The 25,612-nt window shown below is 43.6% G+C and overlaps 1 protein-coding gene across 1 annotated transcript in view; it reads left to right on the forward strand.

Annotated features, from left to right (window-relative positions):
• The first annotated feature begins 1,158 nt into the window (after positions 1-1,158).
• LOC110507623 (PTB-containing, cubilin and LRP1-interacting protein) overlaps positions 1,159-25,612 on the forward strand; it is a 52,708-nt gene continuing 28,254 nt past the window's right edge. Inside the window, exons 1-2 of the mRNA XM_021587723.2 lie at positions 1,159-1,369; positions 15,849-15,995. Of these exons, the coding sequence (XP_021443398.1) occupies positions 1,340-1,369; positions 15,849-15,995 (177 nt within the window). The 5' untranslated portion in view covers positions 1,159-1,339. The remainder of the gene's footprint in view (positions 1,370-15,848; positions 15,996-25,612) is intronic.

Below are 25,612 nucleotides of genomic sequence, written 5' to 3' on the forward strand. Positions count from 1 at the left end.
CTCTTGAAATGGGAAAATAATACTGAAGTCGCAAAGGTGATTTATCACGACTTGACATGGGAAGTGGGTTTGGATAACCTCCAAAGCACAAGACTAAGTACTATTTTTGGACTAAACTAGTGCTTTGAAAACCAAATCAAATTTGTATCATATCAATATTGCGCATTTCACAACTCCTGAGAACCTAATCAATCTTAACAAATGAAGGAAAAACTCAAGTTTTGTAAGTACTGGTGTTATCTAGCATCAATCCACCAAAATACATGCTAAATACAGGGACACTATAGGAACTCAACAACACTGGCCAGAATGAGGAGTGTCCATAGATGCAGTACCCACTACCATAGGAAAATGGGCAACATGTTTCCACCAATAGACAGTCTCTCCATGCCCAGTTGCCCCAGACAACATGTCAGCAGTGGGAAATACCCATATAAGGAGTGTTGTTAGCCCTGTGTGCGGCCTTGGTGACCTCCTGCTTAATCCAGATGTTCCCAGAGTAAACATCTGTAAATACAGGCTGGCTGTGGCGTCATCTCGTCACTCACTGCGCCTACACACACACACACACACACACGTATTCACGCATGGACACACAAACACACAGAGCCACACGCATTCACACACACACACACACACAGACAGACAGACACATACATACACACACACTTTGTGGAGCTGAGAGGAGCCAGTGGTTATTGATGAGGTTCACCCTACACTGAAGTCCGAGTGGGGAGCCTTTGTTGACCTCTACCCCTTTTCCCCTTTCCATGACCTCCAGGGTCACGGGGAACTGTTTGGCCTTCGTAGGGGTCCATTGGTAAGCACAACTCCTATAAACTGAGTCATGGCCAGTTCTGACGGAGCCACTTCACTGGAGCCAGAAGGCTGGAATGTGTCTGTTAAAACAGGGTTTTTAGAAGTGCACCATCAAAACCATGACCATTTGGGCAAACCATAATGCCACACAGCAATTAGTAAACCAAGCAACACCGACCAAAATTGCTTGAAATAATGGCAATATTTTTACGTGAGCCTTTCATATTCAGTCAATTTAATTATTTTGCGACATTCAAGCAGGAAAGTTTGTATGTCTGTAAAAAAGGGTTCTCTGGCCCCCTGTCCTGCCCTTCCTTGCGGCTGTCGCTACCGCCCCTTGCAGACCAGTTTCGGGAACTGCTCGCAGGCGAAAGCTTCATCAAGCTCCATTGGAATTCACTGTCTGTTTTCTCCAGATTGCAGAAGAGGAGAAGCAAGCGCCGAGAACAAGCAGATGTGAGCTGGACTACATAGAGAATAACCAGCAGCAGTAGTTACGGAAACCTTTGATTCTACTAAAATGTGGCAGCCAGCGACAGAGCGATTGCAGGTATGGTTGGATTAGTATTCCTGACCAGCGCATATTTATGGGATGTTTGTCTGTCTGATTTTTAACGGTATGAAAAACCATCGTGCATATTAACCTGGTGTCTGTGCTTTGATGTGTTTTTTTGTTTGTGTTTTTTTGCTCAGATGCAAAACACAAAGGCTTTCCTGGATGGTTTGTGTGTTTCAGTCCTATCATTGCACACATTATTGTTTTATTACGCAGGTGGCCGCCTGCGCGATGGTGGGCTCGTTTAGCTTAATTCAAATACTCTCTCCCTTTCGTGTTGCCTCTTCCCTCTCCCGAGTAACCCCATTACCCAACTAGATCTAGGCTACGTTGTGTCGCGTTCATACATTCATACATGCCTAGGTTACAGTGTAAGATATATGTTTATCAGACACCTGGCCTTCTGTTTTTCATCATGATAAACCATTCCGAGAATTTGCTATATTGTGTAACATCTACTTGCTGGACCCAATGTCTGTCAAGCTGTTTTTTAGTTTGAGTAATGTTGCAGAGGTCATGGAACATCCTATAGCAGGGATCACCTTGAGCTGGTCAGGGTGCCAGAACATAATTACAAATCATTTGTAGACTGCAAATTGACTGCAAGAAGCCCAAACAGATCTAATATTTGACTGAAACATCATTTCAAAACTTGCTTACATTTGTATATACGATGACATATATCTCTATTATACAGGGGTGTAAAAAGTACCCAACTGTCATACTTGAGTAAAAGTAAATATACCTTCATAGAAAACTTGAGCAGCAAAATACTGCTTGAGTAAAAGTATAAAAGTATTTTGTTTTAAAGTAAATGGCACTGTTAAAATATACATAAGTATCAAAAGTCAAATTAAAAGTATGAATAATTTCAAATTCCTTACATAAAGTTCTTGTTTTTTTAGCCAGGGGAACACTCCAACACTGAGACATCATTTACAGATAGCCAGCGGTACACTCCAACACTGAGACATAATTTACAGACAGCCAGGGGAACACTCCAACACTGAGACATCATTTACAGATAGCCAGCGGTACACTCCAACACTGAGACATCATTTACAGATAGCCAGCGGTACACTCCAACACTGAGACATAATTTACAGATAGCCAGGGGAACACTCCAACACTGAGACATCATTTACAGATAGCCAAGGGAACACTCCAACACTGAGACATCATTTACAGACAGCCAGGAGTACACTCCAACACTGAGACATCATTTACAGACAGCCAGGGGAACACTCCAACACTGAGACATCATTTACAGATAGCCAGGGGAACACTCCAACACTGAGACATCATTTACAGATAGCCAGGGGAACACTCCAACACTGAGACATCATTTACAGATAGCCAGGGGTACACTCCAACACTGAGACATCATTTACAGATAGCCAGGGGAACACTCCAACACTCAGACATCATTTACAGATAGCCAGGGGTACACTCCAACACTCAGACATCATTTACAGATAGCCAGGGGAACAATCCAACACTGAGACATCATTTACAGATAGCCAGGGGTACACTCCAACACTGAGACATCATTTACAGACAGCCAGGAGTACACTCCAACCCTGAGACATCATTTACAGACAGCCAGGGGAACACTCCAACACTGAGACATCATTTACAGATAGCCAGGGGTACACTCCAACACTGAGACATCATTTACAGATAGCCAGGGGAACACTCCAACACTGAGACATAATTTACAGATAGCCAGGGGTACACTCCAACACTGAGACATAATTTACAGATAGCCAGGGGAACACTCCAACACTGAGACATCATTTACAGATAGCCAGCGGTACACTCCAACACTGAGACATTTTTACAGATAGCGAGGGGAACACTCCAACACTGAGACATCATTTACAGATAGCCAGCAGTACACTCCAACACTGAGACATAATTTACAGATAGCCAGGGGAACACTCCAACACTGAGACATAATTTACAGATAGCCTGGGGTACACTCCAACACTCAGACATCATTTACAGATAGCCAGGGGTACACTCCAAAACTCAGACATCATTTACAGATAGCCAGCGGTACACTCCAACACTCAGACATCATTTACACATAGCCAGGGACACACTCCAACACTCAGACATCATTTACAGATAGCCAGGGACACATTCCAACACTCAGACATAATTTACAGATAGCCAGGGACACAGTCCAACACTCAGACATAATTTACAGATAGCAGAGGTACAATTCCAAGTGAGTCCGCCAGATCAGAGGCAGTAGGGATGACCAGGGATGTTCTCTTGATAAGTCTGTGAATTGGACAATTTTCCTGTCCTGCTAAGCATTTAAAATGTAACAAGCACTTTTGGTTGTCAGGTAAAATGTATGGAGTAAAAAGTACATTATTTTCTTTAGGAATGTAGTAAAGTAAAAGTTGTCAAAAATATAAATAGTAAAGTAAAGTACAGATACCCCCCAAAACGACTTAAGTAGTACTTTAAAGTATTTTTACTTAAGTATTTTACACCACTGCCTTTATGCGTGAGAATACTTTGGAACAGATTCCCCAAGTTAAAATCACTTGGACCTGATTTGGTGGTGTTTTTACAGGCTTTTATGTCCAACAATAAAAATACTAAATTAAAAACACTTTTTTGAGGAGGGGGGGGGGGGGGGGGGGTTCAGAACTTGGGGGGCCAAATAAATAAATCACCCGCAGGCCATGTTCAGCCCGCAGGCCGCAAGTCGGGGGACTCTGCACCATAGTCTCACATAGCCACAATGAAATTACAGCAAACCAAGGTGTCATTAATCACTTAGCCTACAGTTAAAGTAATTAACACGGATTCTCTGACCTGTTTGGAAGTGGTGAAAAATTGTTAATGACACGTATTTTGATATCCAGGGGCGCGGGGCAAGCCGTTCATTGAGGCTGGCTTCACGTTTCCTGTAATGCTATCCAGATGTCGGGTCGACTACTTTGCCAAATGAACTTGCACAATCCCTCTCACAGTGCTTGCCCAGGCATCAAGATGATTGAATCTCATAGTAAACTTGGGTAAATAGTTTTAAGCGATGCTATCTACATATTTTACAACTGCACACCGTGAAATACTACTACACTAAGAGGTTTATTACATTGTAATTATTGAGTAATTACACCTTACACCAGCCACCAGACCAGAAAGGACCAATTTATTCCCATCACATGTTCTGATGTCCATAAGGACCTATACACATAACCTCTACTTCTGCACAATTATGTTTGTCTTCGTGAATGTACAGACTGTTAAAATCAATCATTCATTTTCATAGGGGCCTCCCAAGTGCTAACCCCCTTCATCTTTTGGTCACAAAATATTGGCGTAATGTGACCAAAGTGCCTATTTAAGCATGTCTCAAAAATATTTTTGGAGGCTTAGGTTGGTTTTCAGATTCAGTCTGGCATCCCCTGATCTGTTCATTAAAACCTAGTGGTACTAACAACGTGGCCTGGCCTGCATGTGTTCTGGTGCTGATCTCCATACTCCATATGCTGGGTTGACAGATGGAGCCTGTCCCAGCTTACCGAGCATCGAGTGGCGGGCCTCAGCTCTCCATACCTCGGCCCTGTGATCAATCATGTCCCCAGGGAAAGTACTGAGATGACGTATGGTTCTGAGGGAGAGCCATTTATCACATGGTAATGGGGCTGTTCCAGCTCGCTGCCTAGCTGCATGCGCACTAATGCCCCTTGTCATGTGACCCTGTGCCCCTAACGATGCTTAGTTGTCGTTTAGTTCTGTATCTGAATGATATTAATGATATTATGATGATATTAATAGACCCAGTAAGAATGAATGTTCTGGTAAAAAAGGAGGCAGTAGTTACAGTAGTTTCTCACCATTAAAGTGACAGACATTTCTGGTTCTCTCAGCGACTCACCACTGAACTGTTGCCATGGTGACGCTCGATGGCTCGCTGCTGCACTGATCAGTCGCTATAGCCCGTTTGTCATGTATCCTATACATCCGAGAATGTTGTATTTGAATGTTTTGCTCGTCATTACCATGGTATCCTCCTTCTTTTTCTTTCTTCTCACTTCTAATGCCATGGTAACGTGCAGTGTCTTGCTACAGGAAGAAGAGATATGGGCCAATGTTAGAGCAGACACCTTTTCAGGCTGGTATTAAGAATCAAATCAAATCAAAATCAAATCAAATCAAATTTATTTATATAGCCCTTCGTACATCAGCTGATATCTCAAAGTGCTGTACAGAAACCCAGCCTAAAACCCCAAACAGCAAGCAATGCAGGTGTAGAAGCACGGTGGCTAGGAAAAACTCCCTAGAAAGGCCAAAACCTAGGAAGAAACCTAGAGAGGAACCAGGCTATGTGGGGTGGCCAGTCCTCTTCTGGCTGTGCCGGGTGGAGATTATAACAAAACATGGTCAAGATGTTCAAATGTTCATAAATGACCAGCATGGTCGAATAATAATAAGGCAGAACAGTTGAAACTGGAGCAGCAGTTTCTGCTGAAAGAATCTGCTGTATGTGTCAGATGGAGAGAGGGATGATGAAACATAAACAACATGACATTGTGTTTGTGTCAACAAAATGGCCACCGTGGTACCAACAGCTTTAAATGTCCCATATTAAGACATATTTTTGTCCAATGTTAGACTTCTGTGTTGCAACATAGGATGTATCATGCATCATTGTCTACTTCCTCTTCTCTTCCCCCGTCCCCCCATTCCTCTCCTAACACATCCCCCTGAAGAATCAGTTTCAAGAGCCCCCTCTCTCACTGGTATCGCTCAGCGATTTTCAAATGATTTCACAATGTTTGCTGTGCCGATCTGTGCTCACGCACACATACACACACACACACACACACACACACACACACACACACACACACACACACTTTGCTCACAACCATCTCCCAATGTATATACATACGTTCCTCTTACTCAGCACCTCTCACTGTGCTTTCATAGTTCTCATTTTGTACATTGACTACATTCCCATTTTATTTGACATGGGAAATTGGCTGAACAGACATAATGTCTGGATCCTGACAGTGCAGAAATGTGTTCAGCTTCCGGGCCTGTTTGAGGTCACTCATGGTCAGAAGCATCACTAGGTCTGTCTGTTTGGGGCTCCTGTGGTCAGGGTTGGGTTGGTCAGGCCTTTGCTCTGCTGGAAGGAGGAAGTTGTGAGAAAAACAAGCAGTGTGGATTCAACAACAGTGCCTTCCATAATTATTGGTACAGTGGCTCTATACTCCAAAACTTTGGATTTGAAGTGCAGACTGTCAGCTTTAATTTGAGGGTATTATCATCCATATCAGGTGAATTGTTTAGAAATTACAGAAGTTTTTGTACATACCAGGATCACGGATAATCCTGAAATGAATCATGAATAATGACATAGTGAAAAAGTTACAAACGCACAATAGCATACCCCCAAGACATGCTAACCTCTCACCATTACAATAACATGGAGGTTAGCATTTTTTTTTTTGTTGGGGGGGTGGGGGAGGGGGGGGGGGGGGGGGTGTATAATACAGTATTGGTGCATCTGTAACTTTCTCACTCATCATTATTCACGATTCGTTCAGGATTATCCGTAATCATGGTAGCATCCACATTCATATAGAAGTTTTTACAAACATATTATATTCTTATTTACAATAAAGTGACTCCAAAATGACACAATACATTATTTACTATTCATTTCTATTGGCCACAAAATAATCTGAAACCAACCAAAACAAATAGTTATTGCATCCAACTAATTTATAGAGTTACAAGCTTGATGTAGTCATTTCTAAACAGTTCATCCGATATGGACGAAAATACCCTCAAATTAAAACTGACAGTCTGCCTTTTAACTTCATAGTCATTGTTGGATTTCAAGTATAGAGCCAAAAGATGAAAAAATAATTACAGGGGGCACTGTATCTATGGACAAAGGCTGACACTATTCCTGCCTTAAGGCCTTGGTCTCTTTTCTGAAGCCAAAAGCAAAGGCATCATCAGTTCACCACACTGCATTTGTGGAGAATACATTTAAGTTAAAGGGACCAATGGGTTGTTACCCAAATTATACCACGACACTACCACAGCCCATTTCCAATCGACTGTTTAACTGTTGTTTTATAGGTGTTGTGGTTTATTTATTGTATTGAACACTGTGAATATAGCATGCGTATTGTGTCTCTCCGTCAGGGTAGTTAATGTGTTGTTTTTACTGTATCATTGTATATGCGGGGGCAGGTTAACTGTGGTTATTTACGTCAGAGAGTTGACAATGTTTTTACGGCCAGCCGGATGGGGTCTGTGGTTGGCTTCTGTCACTGTCCACCTCCCACAACACCATTGACCCACCAATTAGAGTGACGACAGCCCACCTTCCACAGAATCAAGCCACCAATCATGGCGCAGGACCTCCCACAGTCCTCTCTGGATTTAGCCCTCTCAGATGCTTGTGAAACGTGGTGGTTCCACTCATAAACTGGTCCAGGATCAGAGGCGGAGGCCGTTAACACAGTCTGACAGGTCCAGGGTGATACGGCTGGCTCATACCATGCTAGGGGAGAGGGGTTTCACTTGTGGTTTGGGAGCTAACCACTGGATGGGCGTGGGTGGCTTCCTGACTACCTGTCCTCCGCTGCTCTAGCTGTGTTTTTAATGCCTTGGTCAGGCTGCAGATGGAGTAAATGTGTGTGTGTGTGTGTGTGTCGTAGTGAGTTGAGGGGCCAAGGCTGATGTTGGTTTATGTGAGTGTCTGGCCAGCCAGCCAGAATGAGAGAGAGAGAGATGGTCTGATAACAGTCTGAGACCAAGCTGAGATGGCCTACTGTCTCGCCCTAACGCCAACATACACCAGCCCAGCTCTCAAATATCTGTTCGTGTGCTCCACACTGTTCTTTCATCTTCAGACTGGGTGTGTGTCTATGTGTGTGTGTGTGTGTCTGTGACTCTTCGTGTGTGCGTCTAGTGGAAAGTTTTGGGTTCAGTTCCATTAAATGCTACAGTACATTCGGAAAGTATTCAGACCCCTTGACTTTTTCCACTTTTTGTTACGTTACAGCTTTATTATAAAATGTATATTACAAGAAAATCCTTATCTACACACAATACCCCATAATATCAAAACAAAAACAGGTTATTAGAAATGTTTGCAAATTTATATGTAAACTCTGCAAAAAAAGAAACGTCCCTTTTTCATGACCCTGTCTTTCAAAGATAATTCGTAAAAATCCAAATAACTTCACAGATCTTCATTGTAAAGGGTTTCAACACTGTTTCCAATGCTTGTTCAATGAACCAAAAACAATTAATGAACATGCACCTGTGGAATGTCCAGTACGGACGTTACAATGTATTGCCCTGGCCACATTCGTTCACGTAGATGAGCAGGGACCCTGGGCATCTTTTTTTTTTCAGAGTCAGTAGAAAGAAAGGCCCCTTTAGTATCCTAAGTATTTGAGACACCTAAGACAGCGCTACAGGGAGACAGGACGGACAGCTGATCGTCCTCGCAGTGGCAGACCACATGTAACAACACCTGCACAGGATCGGTACATCCGAACATAACACCTGCGGGACAAGTACAGGATGGCAACAACAACTGCCCAAATTACACCAGGAACGCACAATCCCTCCATCAGTGCTCAGACTGTCCGCAATAGGCTGAGAGAGGTTGGACTGAGGGCTTGTAGGCCTGTTGTAAGGCAGGTCCTCACCAGACATCACCGGCAACAACATCGCCTATGGGCACAAATCCACCGTCGCTGGACAAAAAGTGCTCTTCACTGACGAGTCGCGGTTTTGTCTCACCAGAGATGGTCGGATTCACTTTTATCCATGAAAGGAATGAGCGTTACACCGAGGCCTGAACTCTGGAGCGGGATCGATTTGGAGGTGGAGGGTCCATCATGGTCTGGGGCGGTGTGTCCCAGCATCATCGGACTGGGCTTGTTGTCATTGCAGGCAATCTCAACGCTGTGCGTTACAAGGAAGGCATCCTCCTTCCTCATGTAGTACCCTTCCTGCAGGCTCATCCTGACATGACCCTCCAGCATGACAATGCCACCAGCCATACGGCTCGTTCTGTGCGTGATTTCCTGCAAGACAGGAATGTCAGTGTTCTGCCATTGCCAGCGAAGAGCCCGGATCTCAATCCCATTGAGCACGCCTGGGACCTGTTGGATCGGAGGGTGAGGGCTAGGGCCATTCCCCCCAAAATGTCCGGGAACCTGCAAGTGCCTTGGTGGGAGAGTGGTGTAACATCTCACAGCAAGAACTGGCAAATCTGGTGTGGTCCATGAGGAGGAGATGCACTGCAGTACTTAATGCAGCTGGTGGCCACACCAGATACAGACTGTTACTGTTGATTTTGACTCCCCTCTTTGTTCAGGGACACATTATTCTATTTCTGTTGGTCATATGTCTGTGGAACTTGTTCATTTGTTGAATCTTGTTATGGTCATACAAATATTTACACAATAAACACAGTTGACAGTGAGAGGATGTTACTTTTTCTTTAAAGTTTATATATATATATATATATATATATATATACATACAGTTGAAATCAGAAATCGGACACGTTCTGTCTCCTAGAGATGTCTCCTAGAGATGAAATCGGAAATCGGACACGTTCTGTCTCCTAGAGATGAATGTACTTTGGTGCGAAAAGTGCAAGTCAATCCCAGAACAACAGCAAAGGACCTTGTGAAGATGCTAGAGGAAACAGGTACAAAGGTATCTATATCCACAGTAAAACGAAAAGCCAGACTACGGTTTGCAACTACACATGGGGTCAAAGATCGTACATTTTGGAGAAATGTCCTCTGGTCTGATGAAACAAAAATAGAACTGTTTGGCCATAATGACCATCGTTATGTTTGGAGGAAAAAGGGGGAGGCTTGCAAGCCGAAGAACACCATCCCAACTGTGAAGCACGGGTGTGGCAGCATCATATTGTAGGGGTGCTTTGCTGCAGGAGGGACTGATGCCCTTCACTAAATACATGGCATTATGAAGAAGGAAAATGATGTCGATATATTACAGCAACATCTCAAGACATTAGTCAGGAATGAAAGCTTGGTCACAAATGGGTCTTCCAAATGGACAATGACCCCAATCATACTTCCAAAGTTGTGGCAAAATGGTTTAAGGACAACAAAGTCAAGGTATTGGAGTGGTCATCACAAAGCCCTGACCTCAATCCTATAGAAAATGTGTTGGCAGAACTGAAAAAGCGTGTGCTAGCAAGGAGGCCTACAAACCTGACTCGGTTACATCAGCTGTAAGGAGGAATGGGCCAAAATTCACCCAGCTTATTGTGGGAAGCTTGTGGAAGGCTACCCGAGGCTGTTGACCCAAGTTTAAACAATTTAAAGGCAATGCTACCAAATACCTATTGAGTGTATGTAAACTGCTGACCCACTGCGAATGTGATGAAATAAATAAAAGCTGAAATAAATAATTCTCTCTACTATTATTCTGACATTTCACATTGTTAAAATAAAGTGGTGATCCTAAATGACCTAAATTTTTAATATGATTAAATGTCAGGAATTGTGACAAACTGAGTTTAAATGTATTTGGCTAAGGTGTATGTAAACTGACTTCAACTATATATATATATATATATATATATATATATATATATATATAAATATTAGAGTGTTTTTATATATATATATATAAATCTAAAAACATTTTACGTAAGTATTCAGACCCTTTACTCAGTACTCTGTTAAAGCACCAGAACAAAGTGATTACAGCCTCGTGTCCTTGGGTATAATGCTACAAGCTTGGCACACCTGTATTTGGGGAGTTTCTACCATTCTTCTCTGCAGATCCTCTCAAGCTCTGTCAGGTTGGAAGGGGAGCGTTGCTGCACAGCTATTTTCAGGTCTCTCCAGAGATGTTCAATCGGGTTCAAGTCCGGGCTCTGGATGGGCCACTCGAGGACATTCAGAGACCTGTCCCGAAGTCGCTCCTGCATTGTCTTGACTGTGTGCTTAGGGTCGTTGTTCTGTTGGAAGGTGAACCTTCGCCCCAGTTTGAGGTCCTGAGCGCTCTGGAGCAGGTTTTCATCAAGGATCTCTCTGTACTTTGCTTCATTCATCTTTCCCTCAAACCTGACTAGTCTCCCAGTCCCTGCCACTGAATAACAGCCCCACAGCATGATACTGCCACCACCATGCTTCACCGTAGGGATGGTGCCAGGTTTCCTCCAGACGTGAAACTTGGCATTCAGGCCAAAGAGTTCAATCTTGGTTTCATCAGACCAGAGAGTCTTTTTTTCTCATGGTCTGAGTTCTTTAGGTGGCTTTTGGCAAAAATCCAAGCGGGTTGTCATGTGCCTTTTACTGAGGAGTGGCTTCTGTCTGCCCACTCTACCAGAAAGGCCTGATTGGTGGAGTGCTAAAGAGATGGTTGTCCTTCTGGAAGGTTCTCCCATCTCCACAGAGGAACTCTGGAGCTCGGGTTCTTGGTCACCTCCCTGACCACTGCCCTTCCACCCTGATTGCTCAGTTTGGCCGGGCGGCCATTTCTAGGAAGAGCCTTGGTTCGAAGCTTCTTCCATTTAAGAATGATGAAGGTCACTGTGTTCTTGGGGACCATCAATGCTTCAGACATTTTTTGGTACCCTTCCCCAGATCTGTACCTCTACATAATCCTGTCTCGGACAATTCTACGGACAATTCCTTCAACCTCATGGCTTGAGATTTTCTCTGACATGCACTGTCAACTGTGGGACCTTATATAAACAGGTGTGTGCCTTTCCAAATCATGTCCAATCATTTGAATTTACCACAGGTGGACTCCAATCAAGTTGTAGAAACATCTCAAGGATGATCAATGTTAACAGGATGCACCTGAACTGTAAATAAGGTATTTCAGTTTTTAATTTGTAATACATTTACAAACATTTCTAATAACCTTTTTTTTTGCTTTGTCGTTATCGGATATATCATGTAGATTGATGAGGAATAATAAGGCTGTAATGTAGCAAAATGTGGAAGATGCCAAGGGGTCTGAACACTTTCTGAATGCACTGTATATGTGGATCACAGGAGGTTGGTGGCACATTATTTGGGGAGGATGGGCTTGTGGTAATGGCTGGAGTGGAATAGGTGGAATGGTATCAAATACATCAAAGACATGGTTTGATACCATTCAATTTGCTCCATTCCAGCCATTATTATGAGCCGTCCTCCCCTCAGCAGCCTCCACTGATGTGGACGTTACAGACTAGTGTTTGCAATGGTGTACATCAGTCAGTTTGTGTGTTGAATGAGGTGGTATGTGCAGTATGTATGTATGACTAGGCTTGGGCAGCATCCAGATTGACCTTCATACCGACCATATAACATCCTGGGATGTTCGGTAATACCGGCAAATATATATAGGTTCAGAACTTTTGTGAAATAGCACAGTTACAAATATAACTCAAACTGGATGGACATCAGAAATAGAGGAAGGACTAGAAACAAACAAAAAATAACTATTGTAAAATAGACTGTGTCTGTAAAATGTTAATAAGATGTATAAATTGAAGGTAAAAGCCGAAGTGTTTTCTCCAATTGGGGGATCGGCGGTAGGGTTTGCGGGGAATAATAATAAAGGTATATTCTTAAAAAAAGTGTGTATGTCTCTATAGGTATGTGTATGTATATATGTGTATATGTATGTATGCATGCGTGCGTGTATGGATATATATATTTACTCCCCCCAAAAATTGGGGATTGGAAATTATGCAGACAATTACATTGATGGAAGCAACATTCTTTCCGCAATATTAAAGCTGATCCACCCCTTAAAAAAATAATAATACCGGCACTGAACAGAAGGGCCTCTATTTTAAAACCCCACTGAGCATCTGAGATCAGAAGCTTAGCAACGCTAACAAGTACATGTAAAATCCCAAAGAGAATGCTAACTAAATGCTAACGAGCGCATTGCGAACATTTTATAGTCTCTGACCTAAACTATTTGCACGACAGACATCCCAGCTCATAAAGTTATAGAAGTTGTCTGCAAAAATGCTACTCAGTTTGCTGCACGCACAAAACTAATTTTAAACAGCAAGGGTCTTGTTACCAAGCAAAGCTTGATTTAGCAAGAAGCTAAACAAACATTTAGTTGTGAATTCCATAATTTAACTCGATCACCTGGCACATGCTGCTCAACAGTGAGTGACTCACAAGGCTCCGGTCTCTCGTTTGTTGTGCGCTTGTAAACAAACACCATGTGACTGGGACTACCGGTAAACTTCATAATAAATAATTATGTGACAGGTGAAATGAAGAACGCAGTCTTCTTTATTTCCTAACGTATTGCACAAGTTGACTGCAGGTATTTACTTAAAAAGTAGCTACTACATTTCAAAGAAATAGTTTCAATTGTATTGACGGCATTGGAAAACAATCCCGTGGCTGTTTCCAAATATCCCGGGAAGCGGTATATACGGTATACCGCCCAAGCCTATGTATAACCCCTGTAATCAGTGTCTCTGCCGTGTCAGTGTGTTGTTGTACTGTGGCTTACGCTATGATTGACCTGAGAGCCTGCCGACTCCAGCAGAAAATCTCCCTGAGGGCTGGGAGTGTACCGTCCCATCTGTTACCTGTGAACTATAGACACATAATCACGCAGTCGACGCACACACACGGACGTGCACACACATGCTTGTGCATACAGACACATATTGTAGTTGACACACGCACAAACACACACACACACACACTCTCTAGAGGCAATCTAGGTCAACCTGAACACTGTTTAGTGTTTGTCAATTTACATTTTGTCAGTTTCTTTATACATCAAAACATGTTTTGTTTTTTTACACTTAGGCAGCCCGGCCAAGGATTTCAATAGCAGAAAGATCCTGTACTGTGTCTCCTCTCATCTCCCACATAGCTATAGAATCCTCCTCCTCTCACAGGCGAATGGTCACTTCTAAACGGTGTAAAATGTCTACTTCCCTCTATTTTCAAATGCTCTCTCCCAATCCATAACATTCAGCCAAAAGTTATTTGGGAAAAGTCACGTGCCTCGCTCACGCGTGAAATGTATACCAGTGTTTACAAGGAAAATGGGCTGTTACTGAGAATGTGGCGTACCTTTTAAAAACACATGTCTAAAGAAGTCAGTGAATGGGCTAGATGAGGACCAGACTGTACAGACAGAGCCTGCTGTGTCAGAGAGAGAGAGAGAGATAGATGGAGGGAGGGATGGGTAGAAAGAGAGAGAGAAGGAGAGAGAGTAGGGAGATGTAGAGCGAGAAGGAAATAGAGAGAGAGGGGAGAGAGAGAGTGGAGAGAGGTAGAAAAAGAGGGTAGGAGAGTGAGAGAGGGAGAGAGAGTAGAGACAGAGTTAAAGAAAGATTTGTGAATGAGAGAAGACAGAGAGAGAGAGACAGACAGACAGACAGACAGACAGACAGACAGACAGACAGACAGACACACAGAGAGAGAGAGAGAGAGAGAGAGAGAGAGAGAGAGAGATCAACCAGTATTGGGGATCAATGTCTATTCCTTGGTTCCAGAATCAGAAACTCCTCCTCCTCATCCCCAACCCAAATAGAATCAATAATATTTGTAACTCGATGCGGCTATTTTTTAATCCAGAGGAATAATAAAATAATGAAAATATTATGAATAGAAATCCAGTTTTATTCCGCACGGTGCCTTGAGAGACCCCCCCCCCCCCCCCCCCAATCCGGGCTGACCACAGGAATGTGGAGCACTGTCAGGAAGCCATAAAGTGCTGACGCGGAGGTCAGCGAGCGTTCACACACGTGGCTTTAGTTTCAAAACTGCTTCTCCTCTTCTTCTCTTTTAGTCTCTTCTTCTTTTCTCCTGTTTTTCTCTCCTCATCATCTTTCCTCCTTGTCTCATCTCTGTCAAACCTAATTTCCTCTCCTCTCCTCTCCCACAGGTGGAGTTTGGGTTGTATGATGGAGATGTAGTGGGGTCTTTTAGGAGGATGAGCAGTAACTGTGGCACTTCCGGTGCTTGGTTTTAGATGGCCTGTCACAGTGGCTTTACTCTGGTTTGGGGTGACAGTCCCTCTTCTCCTGTTCTTCAGCTGAAATGTGGACAGCAGATGAGGGACCTTCTCGTTCTCTCTCTCTATATGTGAAGTGTCTGTCAGAACAGGAGATGAGAACCACGCCGCCTCGTCCCAAACTGGAATCTGGGGTTTTGTAAGGCCGACCAGAACCACATGTTTGCTCTGGTCTCCCACCTACAGAGCAGGGAATTGGATTGTGGAATTTCTGGGTTTCCTTGAAAAAGCCTAACAAAACCGAGCAGGCTAATTAAATCATGACTCGCGCAATTTCATCTGAATAGAAAGTACTAGGAATGTGAGAACTAAGAATGTTGTGGTTGTGTGGGTGGGTTGGATGGAAGGATGGATGGATGGGCATATTTAATTATTTCTTGATTGGTTGATTGATTGACCATGACTTTATGTCCCTCAGCACTTCCAGACGATGCTGAAGACCAAGCTGAACGTGCTGACACTGAGGAAGGAGCCGTTGCCCACGGTGATATTCCACGAGCCGGAGGCCATCGAGTTGTGCTCTACCACCCCACTCATAAAGAAAAACACCCATAACGGCTACAAGGTACACACACACACACACACACACACACACACACACACACACACACACACACACACACACACACACACACACACACTCACTCACACACACACACACACAGACACAGACACAGACACACACACACACACCACACGCACACACACACTGGTAAGAACAATGGGCTTGTGTTAGAACCGTAATCCTGGCACGTATCGTAGGTGTGTGTTATGGGCACGTGTCTTCTATCAGTGTTGTGTGTGTGTTTGCCTAGCTGTGATAACTGTCTAATTTAGATCTTTATCCTGCGAGCTGCCTGCATTAAAGTCTATTCTCTGTGTTCAACCTAAAACAAACAGAAACAGGCCTGCAGGTTGAAAAAACACATTCTATTATTACAGACAATACTTCCCTGTGTGTGTGTGTGTGTGTGTGTGTGTGTGTGTGTGTGTGTGTGTGTGTGTGTGTGTGTGTGTGCGTGTGCGTGTGCGTGTGCATGCGTGCGTACGTGCCAGCAGGGGGAACCCAGGAGACTGGGGAAGGGGCGCAGGGTGTTATGTTGGTTGTAACTGAGGCAACTTCCAGTTCTGTGTGTGTGGATTTGTGGGTGAGATGGTGGAAGATGTTTGGCAGGCTTGTTAAGGCTTTCACATCAGCTCATTTGGACAAGGCTTTGAATATAAATACACACCAATCCACTGGCTCACTTATGATCTAACTCATTCAATCACAACACACAGAACACAGACGACCAAAAGACAACTTGACGTTTCACAATGGACAATGAAGCTCTATTCTATTTGAGTGACCAGCTATGCTATGTGCTAGTAGAAAGATTAAGAGGGGTGCAGATGGAGATCACTTGACTGACTGATTAGAAGAGCAGACACTATTTAGTGCAGAGGTGCTGATCTCTGTCGGGACACGACTTGTTCCAGAACACCTGTGAAAATGTTCCGCTGAAACCCAACCAGCCATCCTTTATAACTCTCTGGCAGGACAGAAGAGAACAGTGGGGCTTTTGGTCTTTGGGTCTGGGGCTCAGCACAGCCAATGGGAAACTGACAGTCTCCATCCCAAATTGCACCCTGTTTATTATATATTGCACTGCTTTTGAGGCTTTGGTCAAAAGTAGTGCACTATAAAGGGAACAGGGTGCTATTTGGGACTCACATACTGACTGGGGTTTTGGTCTCTAGCTTGTGTTGCGGTGCCAGGCTAGCCTAGCCCTGGGTGTATGTGCATGCCTGTATTTTTTCCAGACATCTGTCCTCTGCTGACTTGTGAGGTTGAAGCTGATCAGTTGAAGCTCCTCAGTGGACCTCTCTATCCAGTGTGAACTAGTAACGTCTGAAATCTGCCTGTATACTACGTCTGTAGTATACACGCATGCATGCACACACACAGCCCCCCTTCCTTTTCCTCTCGCCTCAGACGTCGCTCCTTTCAAGGTAGCTGTGAGAGAGCTTGGTTTAGTTGCCATGGATACCACTACATCTATTTGTCGGAGAATGCCAGCTACAAAATTTTTGTATTTTTTTTTTTTTTTACTTACTCACCCTGGGCTTTCAGTTTGAATAGGAAAGCAGAGGAGAGAAGAGGTGATTTCCACAGCTACAGAAGTAGGCTTTTTAGAGGGGCGGGATTTTAATACTAACAGTTGCATTGGAGGTGTGTAAGTGTGTATGTGTATGCAGTCTGGTGCACGCTTGTGTGCTCACTGTGTTTGTGCATATTTGTTTTTTTCGGCATTGAGTGTGTGCGTTTATATGTGTTTCAGCATGACAGTCAGCCAGCCAGTCAGTCAGACAGTCAGCCAGCCAGTCAGTCAGTGTGTGAGATAGCTGGTCTGTCAGCGATTGCGCCAGGTTTCCCCCTCCAAGTACACACCCTCTTGTTTATTTCCAGATAGAGAGAAACAGTTAATAATATATATTTTTTGAATCGATAGTTATATTTTTCAGCACTTTTATTTCCATGACTGATCAAAACTCATTTTCTCACAGCTCTCTCTTGTCCCTCTGCAGAAGAGATATGGTGAGCAATTTGTTTGGAACATCAAAATAAAACCACAGTATCGAATTGCAATAAATTTAGAATTGTGAGAATCGCAGTACATATCATATTGACACCTAATTATTGTGATAATATCGTATCGTGAGGTCCCTGGCAATTCCCAGCCCTAGCAACCACCCACCCACCCATCCTCCCACCCACCCATCTACCCACCCATCTACCCACCCACCCACCCACCCATCTACCCACCCACCTACCTACCCCAACCCAACCACTGCTGTCACCCTGACAATGCTAACGGCTGCTGGGATGAAAAGCTATTTCTCACTGTTCCCCTCTCCTCCCCCAACCCACAGCTTCTTTCTAAAACCACAGTATCTTTCTAAAACCACAGTATCGAATTGCAATACATTTAGAATTGTGAGAATCGCAATACATATCATATTGACACCTAAGTATTGTGATAATATCGTATCGTGAGGTCCCTGGCAATTCCCAGCCCTAGCAACCACCCACCCACCCACCCACCCACCCACCCACCCACCCACCCACCCACACACCCACCCACCTACCCCAACCCAACCACTGCTGTCACCCTGCCAATGCTAACGGCTGCTGGGATGAAAAGCTATTTCTCACTGTTCCCCTCTCCTCCCCCAACCCACAGCCTCTTTCTAACTGGAGACTCTCAGTGTGTTTGAAGGGATCAGTTTGAGCAAGATGAGGCACAAAATTGCTCATCTTGATCACATAGGCCTAGTTATTTTGGCCTGAGGTGATTTGTAGATCAGTCATTCTGCACAGACACTGCCCTGCTCTCTGCTCTCCCAACCCCAGAGCCTTGGATAGGAATAAACAATATGGAGAAACTTCATCCTAGCCTGTCATGGGCGCAAGGTGAAGTTAATACCATATTGCTCATACCTGTACAATCGTCTCTAATCTCAACAAGTGCCTAGGGTGCTACAGGGTTGATTTGGGATTGGGCCTCTCTTTGCCCTACCCTGCTCTCTCTACAACCCAGATCCCAATCTCTGCCATGGAGTCCACAGCTGTGGTCAACACGCGTTCCAACCACGTTCCAACCACTCCCTCGTCACTTAGTCAACACTGGTAGGAACCACCTTGACTCAGAGGAGCTGCAGAGGGGTATTAGTCTCTTATTAACCTTCAGAGAATCTAAGCTTTCACACTCTGTGTGTGTGTGTGTGTGAGTGTGTGTATGTGTGTGTGCACTTTGTGGCTCTGAGATCTACTGCTCCTTCAGGTAATGAAGCAGGGAGAGGAAAAGGAAAGCTCCTTATTTCAGTGTGCTTCTGAAAAAAAGATGCTGCAGTTTGGGAGGGAGCTGAGTTTTCCATTCGGTGTTCCCAGCTTTGAGACAGAACACTGACTAACCAAAGAACCATACAAGCACCCCCTGTGAGTGTGTGTGACTTGGATGTGATCCAGAAAGCGAGAGCTAATCGCCTGGCATATCCTTGATTATATAACGACATGGCTGCGGAGGGCAGCAGTGGCACAGTGTTTCCATGGAGACAAAGCTGAGGCCACGTGTGCTCTGAGGATCTGGGTACTCTGCTGCTCGCCATCTAAAAGCTTCAGCATCAGTGTTCACGCCACCGTTTCCGCTAGCATTATATTGCCCTCCCTCTCTCTACCTTGGGAACTTGTTTAATTGGTGTTTTTGACGACTTTGGTTAAAGACGCCCTGGAAAACACTGGTTCCCAGTCGCAGTGTGGTCTCTCTGACAGGATGGCGTCTGTTACACCACCAGACCTTTCATCAGGCCCTCTTATCTACCCTCTACTTGTCTCACTGAACAGACAGTTGATCTTTAGACTTTTAAAAAAACGACTTTTTCTAAACGTTTAGCATTCTCTCAGTGGAATATACTAATGGATGCCAAGGGAAGCCAAAAAAGTGATATATTTAGTTTTCCTTAAATTTGCAAGTGGCTGAATGTATCTCATGGGAGAAAGCATCCGAGCGAGCGAAACAGCACTCCTCTGTCTCTGTATGTGTAGCCCATGTATCTGATGCTGTCTGGCCAAAAAGAGTATGACATTGTTGCCGCCCGTAGCATTGAATTCAATAGCAACGGAAGCCAGCGAGCATTTGGCTAGCTACCTAGCTAAAATCTTCCCTTTCCTAAATAAGCCTTGGATATAGGGATTTGGACTTGTGGTTTTACTTAATTCTCCGTACTCACCAATGATTACAATGCTGATTCTGATCCAACCATGAATTAATACAGAGGATGGAAGTTCAATATGTAGCTAGATGTAGTAGGCTAATGTTAATTAGTTGGCTCATCGTTGCCCATGAAAGGAAGTCAGGTAGCATAGTCTTGGACAACAAAAACAAAACAAGTTTTCTCTATGACGTTCCTCTACAAGTAGGTGAGGCAACATGTTTTTCTATTTGTGTGAGTGCGGGTGCACACATACACCAATCAGTGCCACGGACAGCCACATGATATTTAGCTTACGTTGATTGGACTAGGCGTAAAATAGTTTGTTTTTGGTAAGTTGTCACTGTTTTAGACTAAGCGCAGACAGCTCGTGTTTTCTTTCCGACATGGGGTAACTCACCGTGGTTCTAAATCAAATGTGGGAAACATTAACTTGCTTGGCTGTAGGTCATGCAACGGTTTGTCACATGTAATGTGCTTTGTGGACTTCACCGGACAGCTGTGCTTTCCGGTGATGTGATGAAACAAAGATGTGGTTAAATTTATTCTGCCATTGCGTGACTGTCGTCTTGTTGTCTCTGCCTTATATATCATTGTGGCGTATGAACGGGTTGTAGAGCAAACAACATAATTATCACAACACATAGGTTGTAACATGGCTTTTTTTCCCTCAGTGGTTTTACCCACGCACCACCACTACTGCATTCTCTTATTTGTTTTATGTTAACCTCCCTAGTTGGTCTTATTATGGTCTGTCAAGTGAAAGACGGATTACCCCTGCCCCTGTGAACTCATATCCCTTCAACCCAACAAACAACCAGATCTGCTTAGACCTCAAGGTTATACTTAGATGTATATATATACATTTGTAGAACGCTAAACAAAAATATAAACGCAACATGTAAAGTGTTGGTCCCATGTTTCATGAGCTGAAATAAAGATAAGAACCCAGGAATGTTCCATACGCACAAAAAGCTTATTTCTCTCCAATTTTGTGCACACATTGGTTTATGTCCCTGTTAGTGAGCCTTTCTCCTTTGCCAAGATAATCCATCCACCTGACACGTGTGGCATATCAAGAAACTGATTAAACAGCAGGATCATGACACAGGAGCACCTTGTGCTGGGCACCATAAAAGGTCACTCAAAAATGTGCAGTTTTATCACACAACACTGCCACGGATGTATCAAGTTTTGCGGTACCGTAAAATTGGCATGCTGACAGCAGGAATGTCCATCAGAGCTGTTGCCAGAGAATTTAATGTTTATTTCTCCACCATAAGCTGTCTCCATTGTCGTTTTAGAGAATTTGGCAGTACGTACAACCGGCCTCACAAACACAGACTATGTGTATGGCGTTGTGTGGGCGAGCGGTTTGCTGACGTTAACGTTGTGGACAGAGTGCCCCATGGTGGTGGTGGGGTTATGGGATGGGCATAAGCTATGGAAAATGAACACAATTGCATTTTATCGATGGCAAATGGAGATACCGTGACGAGATCCTGAGGCCCATTTGTCGTGCCATTCATCCGCCGCCATCACCTCATGTTTCAGCATGACAATGCTTGACAATGCACAACCCCATGTTGCAAGGATCTGTACACACTCTATGGAAGCTGAAAATGTCTTAGTTCTTCCATGGCCTGCATACTCACCAGACTTGTCACCCATTGAGCAAGTTTGGGATGCTCTGAATTGACCGCGTGTTCCAGTTTGTGCCAATATCCAGGATCTTCGCACAGCCATTGAAGAGGAGTGGGAAAACATTTTACAGGCCACAATCAAGAGCCTATGCAAAGGATATGTTGTGCTGCATGAGGCAAATGGTTATCACACCAGATACTGACTGGTTTTCTGATCCACACCCCTACCTTTTTTTAATGGTATCTGTGACCAGCATTTCTGTATTCTCAGTCATGTGAAATCCATATATTAGGGCCTAATGAATTTAATTAAATTGACTGATTTCCTTAAATGAACTCGGTAAACTCTTTGAAAATGTTGCATGTTGTGTTTATATTTTTGTTCAGTATACATTTGAATTGATTTAGTTTTGTGTAACGTTGGTCATTTTACTCTGACCAATTGGTTTCATGGACACAAGTTTGGAGTCTTTGGTTTGCTTGAGAGGATACTGGAATTCTGTTTGCAGACAGACCCAGGGAAGGGTAGGAGTATTATTGTCTGTTTTCAGTTGTTTTGGAGAACAGTGATTTCATAACCATCTGGGCCAGTCGGGAGCTGTGCACTATGTGTGACAGAATCCCTTGAGCTCTGGGAAATTCTTCTCTGGTCCCGGTCCTGTCCCGGTCCTGTCTCTGTATATTACATTAGCTCTATTTCACTGTGTGATTCTAAGAAAAAACACTCAAGCCAGATTTTCAAGCTTTGTAGTACATGTGGGTGTTTGACAGATAGGGAGAGAGTAAAAACAAGAGAGAAGCGAGTGTGAGAACATAGATCACGTGTCTGTCAGTGATGCTTTTGTCTCACTTTGTACTTTGTATTGTAATGTGTGTGAGATGATGTGTGTGTTACTGGTGTCTCTTTGTATTCTAATGTAAGTGTGTGAGATGGTGTGTGTGTGTGTGTGTGTGTGTGTGTGTGTGTTTGTGTGTGTGTGTGTGTTTGTGTAAGGCAGATGTCTGCTTTAAATTAACTACTTTCTCTTGACGCTGACAATCTCAGCCAGGGCTTTCCTCAGATTGGTCCCTTTGATATCAAATTCACTCTGGTTTGCTTTGTGTGCCTGATTTAAAAGGATACTTATGGATTTTATCTACTTCCCCAGAGTCAGATGAACATGTGGATACCATTTTTTTTTATGTCTCAAGTATGAAGGAAGTTAGCATTGGCTGACGAAACTACTTCTATCTAGCATCAGTGCAATGATGAAGTCTATGGTATGCTAGCAGATACCATAGACTTCCAGCCATTGCGTTAACGCTAGTTAGAAACTTCCTTCAAACAAAGACATAAAAACGGTATCCACGAGTTCACCTGATTCTGTGGAATTAGATAAATGGCCTCATTGTCAAAATCCCAAAGTATCCCTTTAATAAACCAATAGAAAAGTCCCAAAACGTTCAAACCGGCCTATTTGGCACTCCAGGCAGACTCAAGCAAACGCTCAAAGTATCTGTGAACCCAAGTCTGTTTTTCCTCAACATCTCTCTTTCTGTCTCTGCTTTCATTTCACAACATCACTTAACTTAATTTTAGAGCAAAGCACTTCTGTATTTTCGTCTTCGAAAAGAACAATGAAAATATTGGATGGGAGAGGGGGATATAAAAACAGGAGATGTTGAAGTGCGAGTACAGTACGACAAGCTGTCTTAGAGACAGATAGTGGATAGAATCTCACAGAAAACATCTGGTCTGGTGGCAGGAATGCTGTGGGGTTCTGGGAGTGTGAAGGACCCCATTGTGGGTGTTGAGGTGGCTCTGTGGTCTCACTGGGATGTAGCCTACAGCGTCTGTTTTGCCTACACACATACACAAACCCGTCCCCAGTCTCCCGCCCACAAACAAACACATACAAACAAACAGGTATTGTTCTTCAACACAAACCAGCAAGCACATTAAAGACATGCTCCGTTACTTTGGCGACTAGTAAGTATTTTTTAAACATCCTGCTTTGGGCTGGATGTGTCCATGTGTAGTTCATACATGCATAATCTATGAGCATAATTACTTACCTCAATTAGCTAGCCACAAAATCCCTATTTTCAAAGCAATTGTTTTCTGAAAGCTGTGCGGCTCCATTTTCCCTACATTTATCACCCCCCTGTGGGCCAGCCCCCAGCAATTTGAGTTTCAGCCAATGAGCTTCAGCACCTCACCATTTGAGTGACAACTAGCAAGACGCACTCACAGTAGAGCGAGAGAGCAATGGTGTGGTGCACATTAGAGGTCGACCGATTAATCGGAATGGGCGATTAATTAGGGCCGATTTCAAGTTTTCATAACAATCGGAAATCGGTATTTTTGGGTGCCGATTTCCGATTTTTTAAAACATTTTTATATATTTTTCTACCTTTATTTAACTAGGCAAGTCAGTTAAGAACACATTCTTATTTTCAATGACGGCCTAGGAATGGTCGGTTAACTGCCTTGTTCAGGGGCAGAATGACAGATTTTCACTTTGTCAGCTCAGGGGATCCAATCTTGCAACCGTACAGTTAACTAGTCCAACGCTCTAACCATTGCACTCCACGAGTAGCCTGCCTGTTATGCGAATTCAGTAGAAGCCAAGGTAAATTGCTAGCTAGCATTAAACTTATCTTATAAAAAACAATCAATTGCGAACTAATTTCCCAGAATTTTCCGTAATTATGACATAACATTGAAGGTTGTGCAATGTAACAAGAATATTTAGACATAGGGATGCCACCCGTTAGATAAAATACCGAACGGTTCCGTATTTCACTGAAATAATAAACGTTTTGTTTTCGAAATGATAGTTTCCAGACTCGACCATATTAATGACCAAAGGCTTGTATTTATGTGTGTTATAATTAAGTCTGATTTGATAGAGCAGTCTGACTGAGCAGCAGCAGGCCCATAATCATCCATTCAAACAGCACTTTCGTGCGTTCTGCCAGCAGCTCTTCGCAAGCACAGCGCTGTTTATGACTTCAAGCCTATCAGCCTAATGGCTGGTGTAACCAATATGAAATGGCTAGCTGGGTGTGCGCTAATACCGTTTCAAACGTCACTCGCTTTTAGATTTGGAGTAGTTATTCCCCTGTTGTCGATGTGTTCCTGGTTCGAGCCCAGGTAGGGGTGAGGAGGGGGACGGAAGCTATACTGTTACACTGGCAATACCATAGTGCCTATAAGAACATCCAATAGTCAAAGGTACAGTGCCTTGCGAAAGTATTCGGCCCCCTTGAACTTTGCGACCTTTTGCCACATTTCAGGCTTCAAACATAAAGATATAAAACTGTATTTTTTTGTGAAGAATCAACAACAAGTGGGACACAATCATGAAGTGGAACGACATTTATTGGATATTTCAAACTTTTTTAACAAATCAAAAACTGAAAAATTGGGCGTGCAAAATTATTCAGCCCCCTTTGTCATGTTGTGTCTTGTTTCTGTCCTTTCTCTTCACCCTGTCTCCCTCTGCTGGTCGTACTAGGTTACCGTTTCTTCCCCTCTTTCCCCCAGCTGTTCCTTGTCTTCTCTGACTACCTCATTCACCCCTTTTCCCACCTGTTCCCTTTTTCCCTCTGATTAGGTCTCTATATCTCTCTCTGTTTCTGTTTCTGTCTTTGTCGGATTCTTGTTTGTGTTCTCATGCCTGAACCAGACTATCGTCGTGTTTGCTGCTACCTTGTCCTGTCCTGTCGGAATCTGCCTGTCCATCTGAGCCTACGTGTGTTTCATCATTAAAGAAACTCTGTTCTGTTAATTCGCTTTTGGGTC

This window comes from Oncorhynchus mykiss, chromosome 27 (genome assembly GCF_013265735.2).
Source record: "Oncorhynchus mykiss isolate Arlee chromosome 27, USDA_OmykA_1.1, whole genome shotgun sequence".
NCBI lineage: Eukaryota > Metazoa > Chordata > Actinopteri > Salmoniformes > Salmonidae > Oncorhynchus > Oncorhynchus mykiss.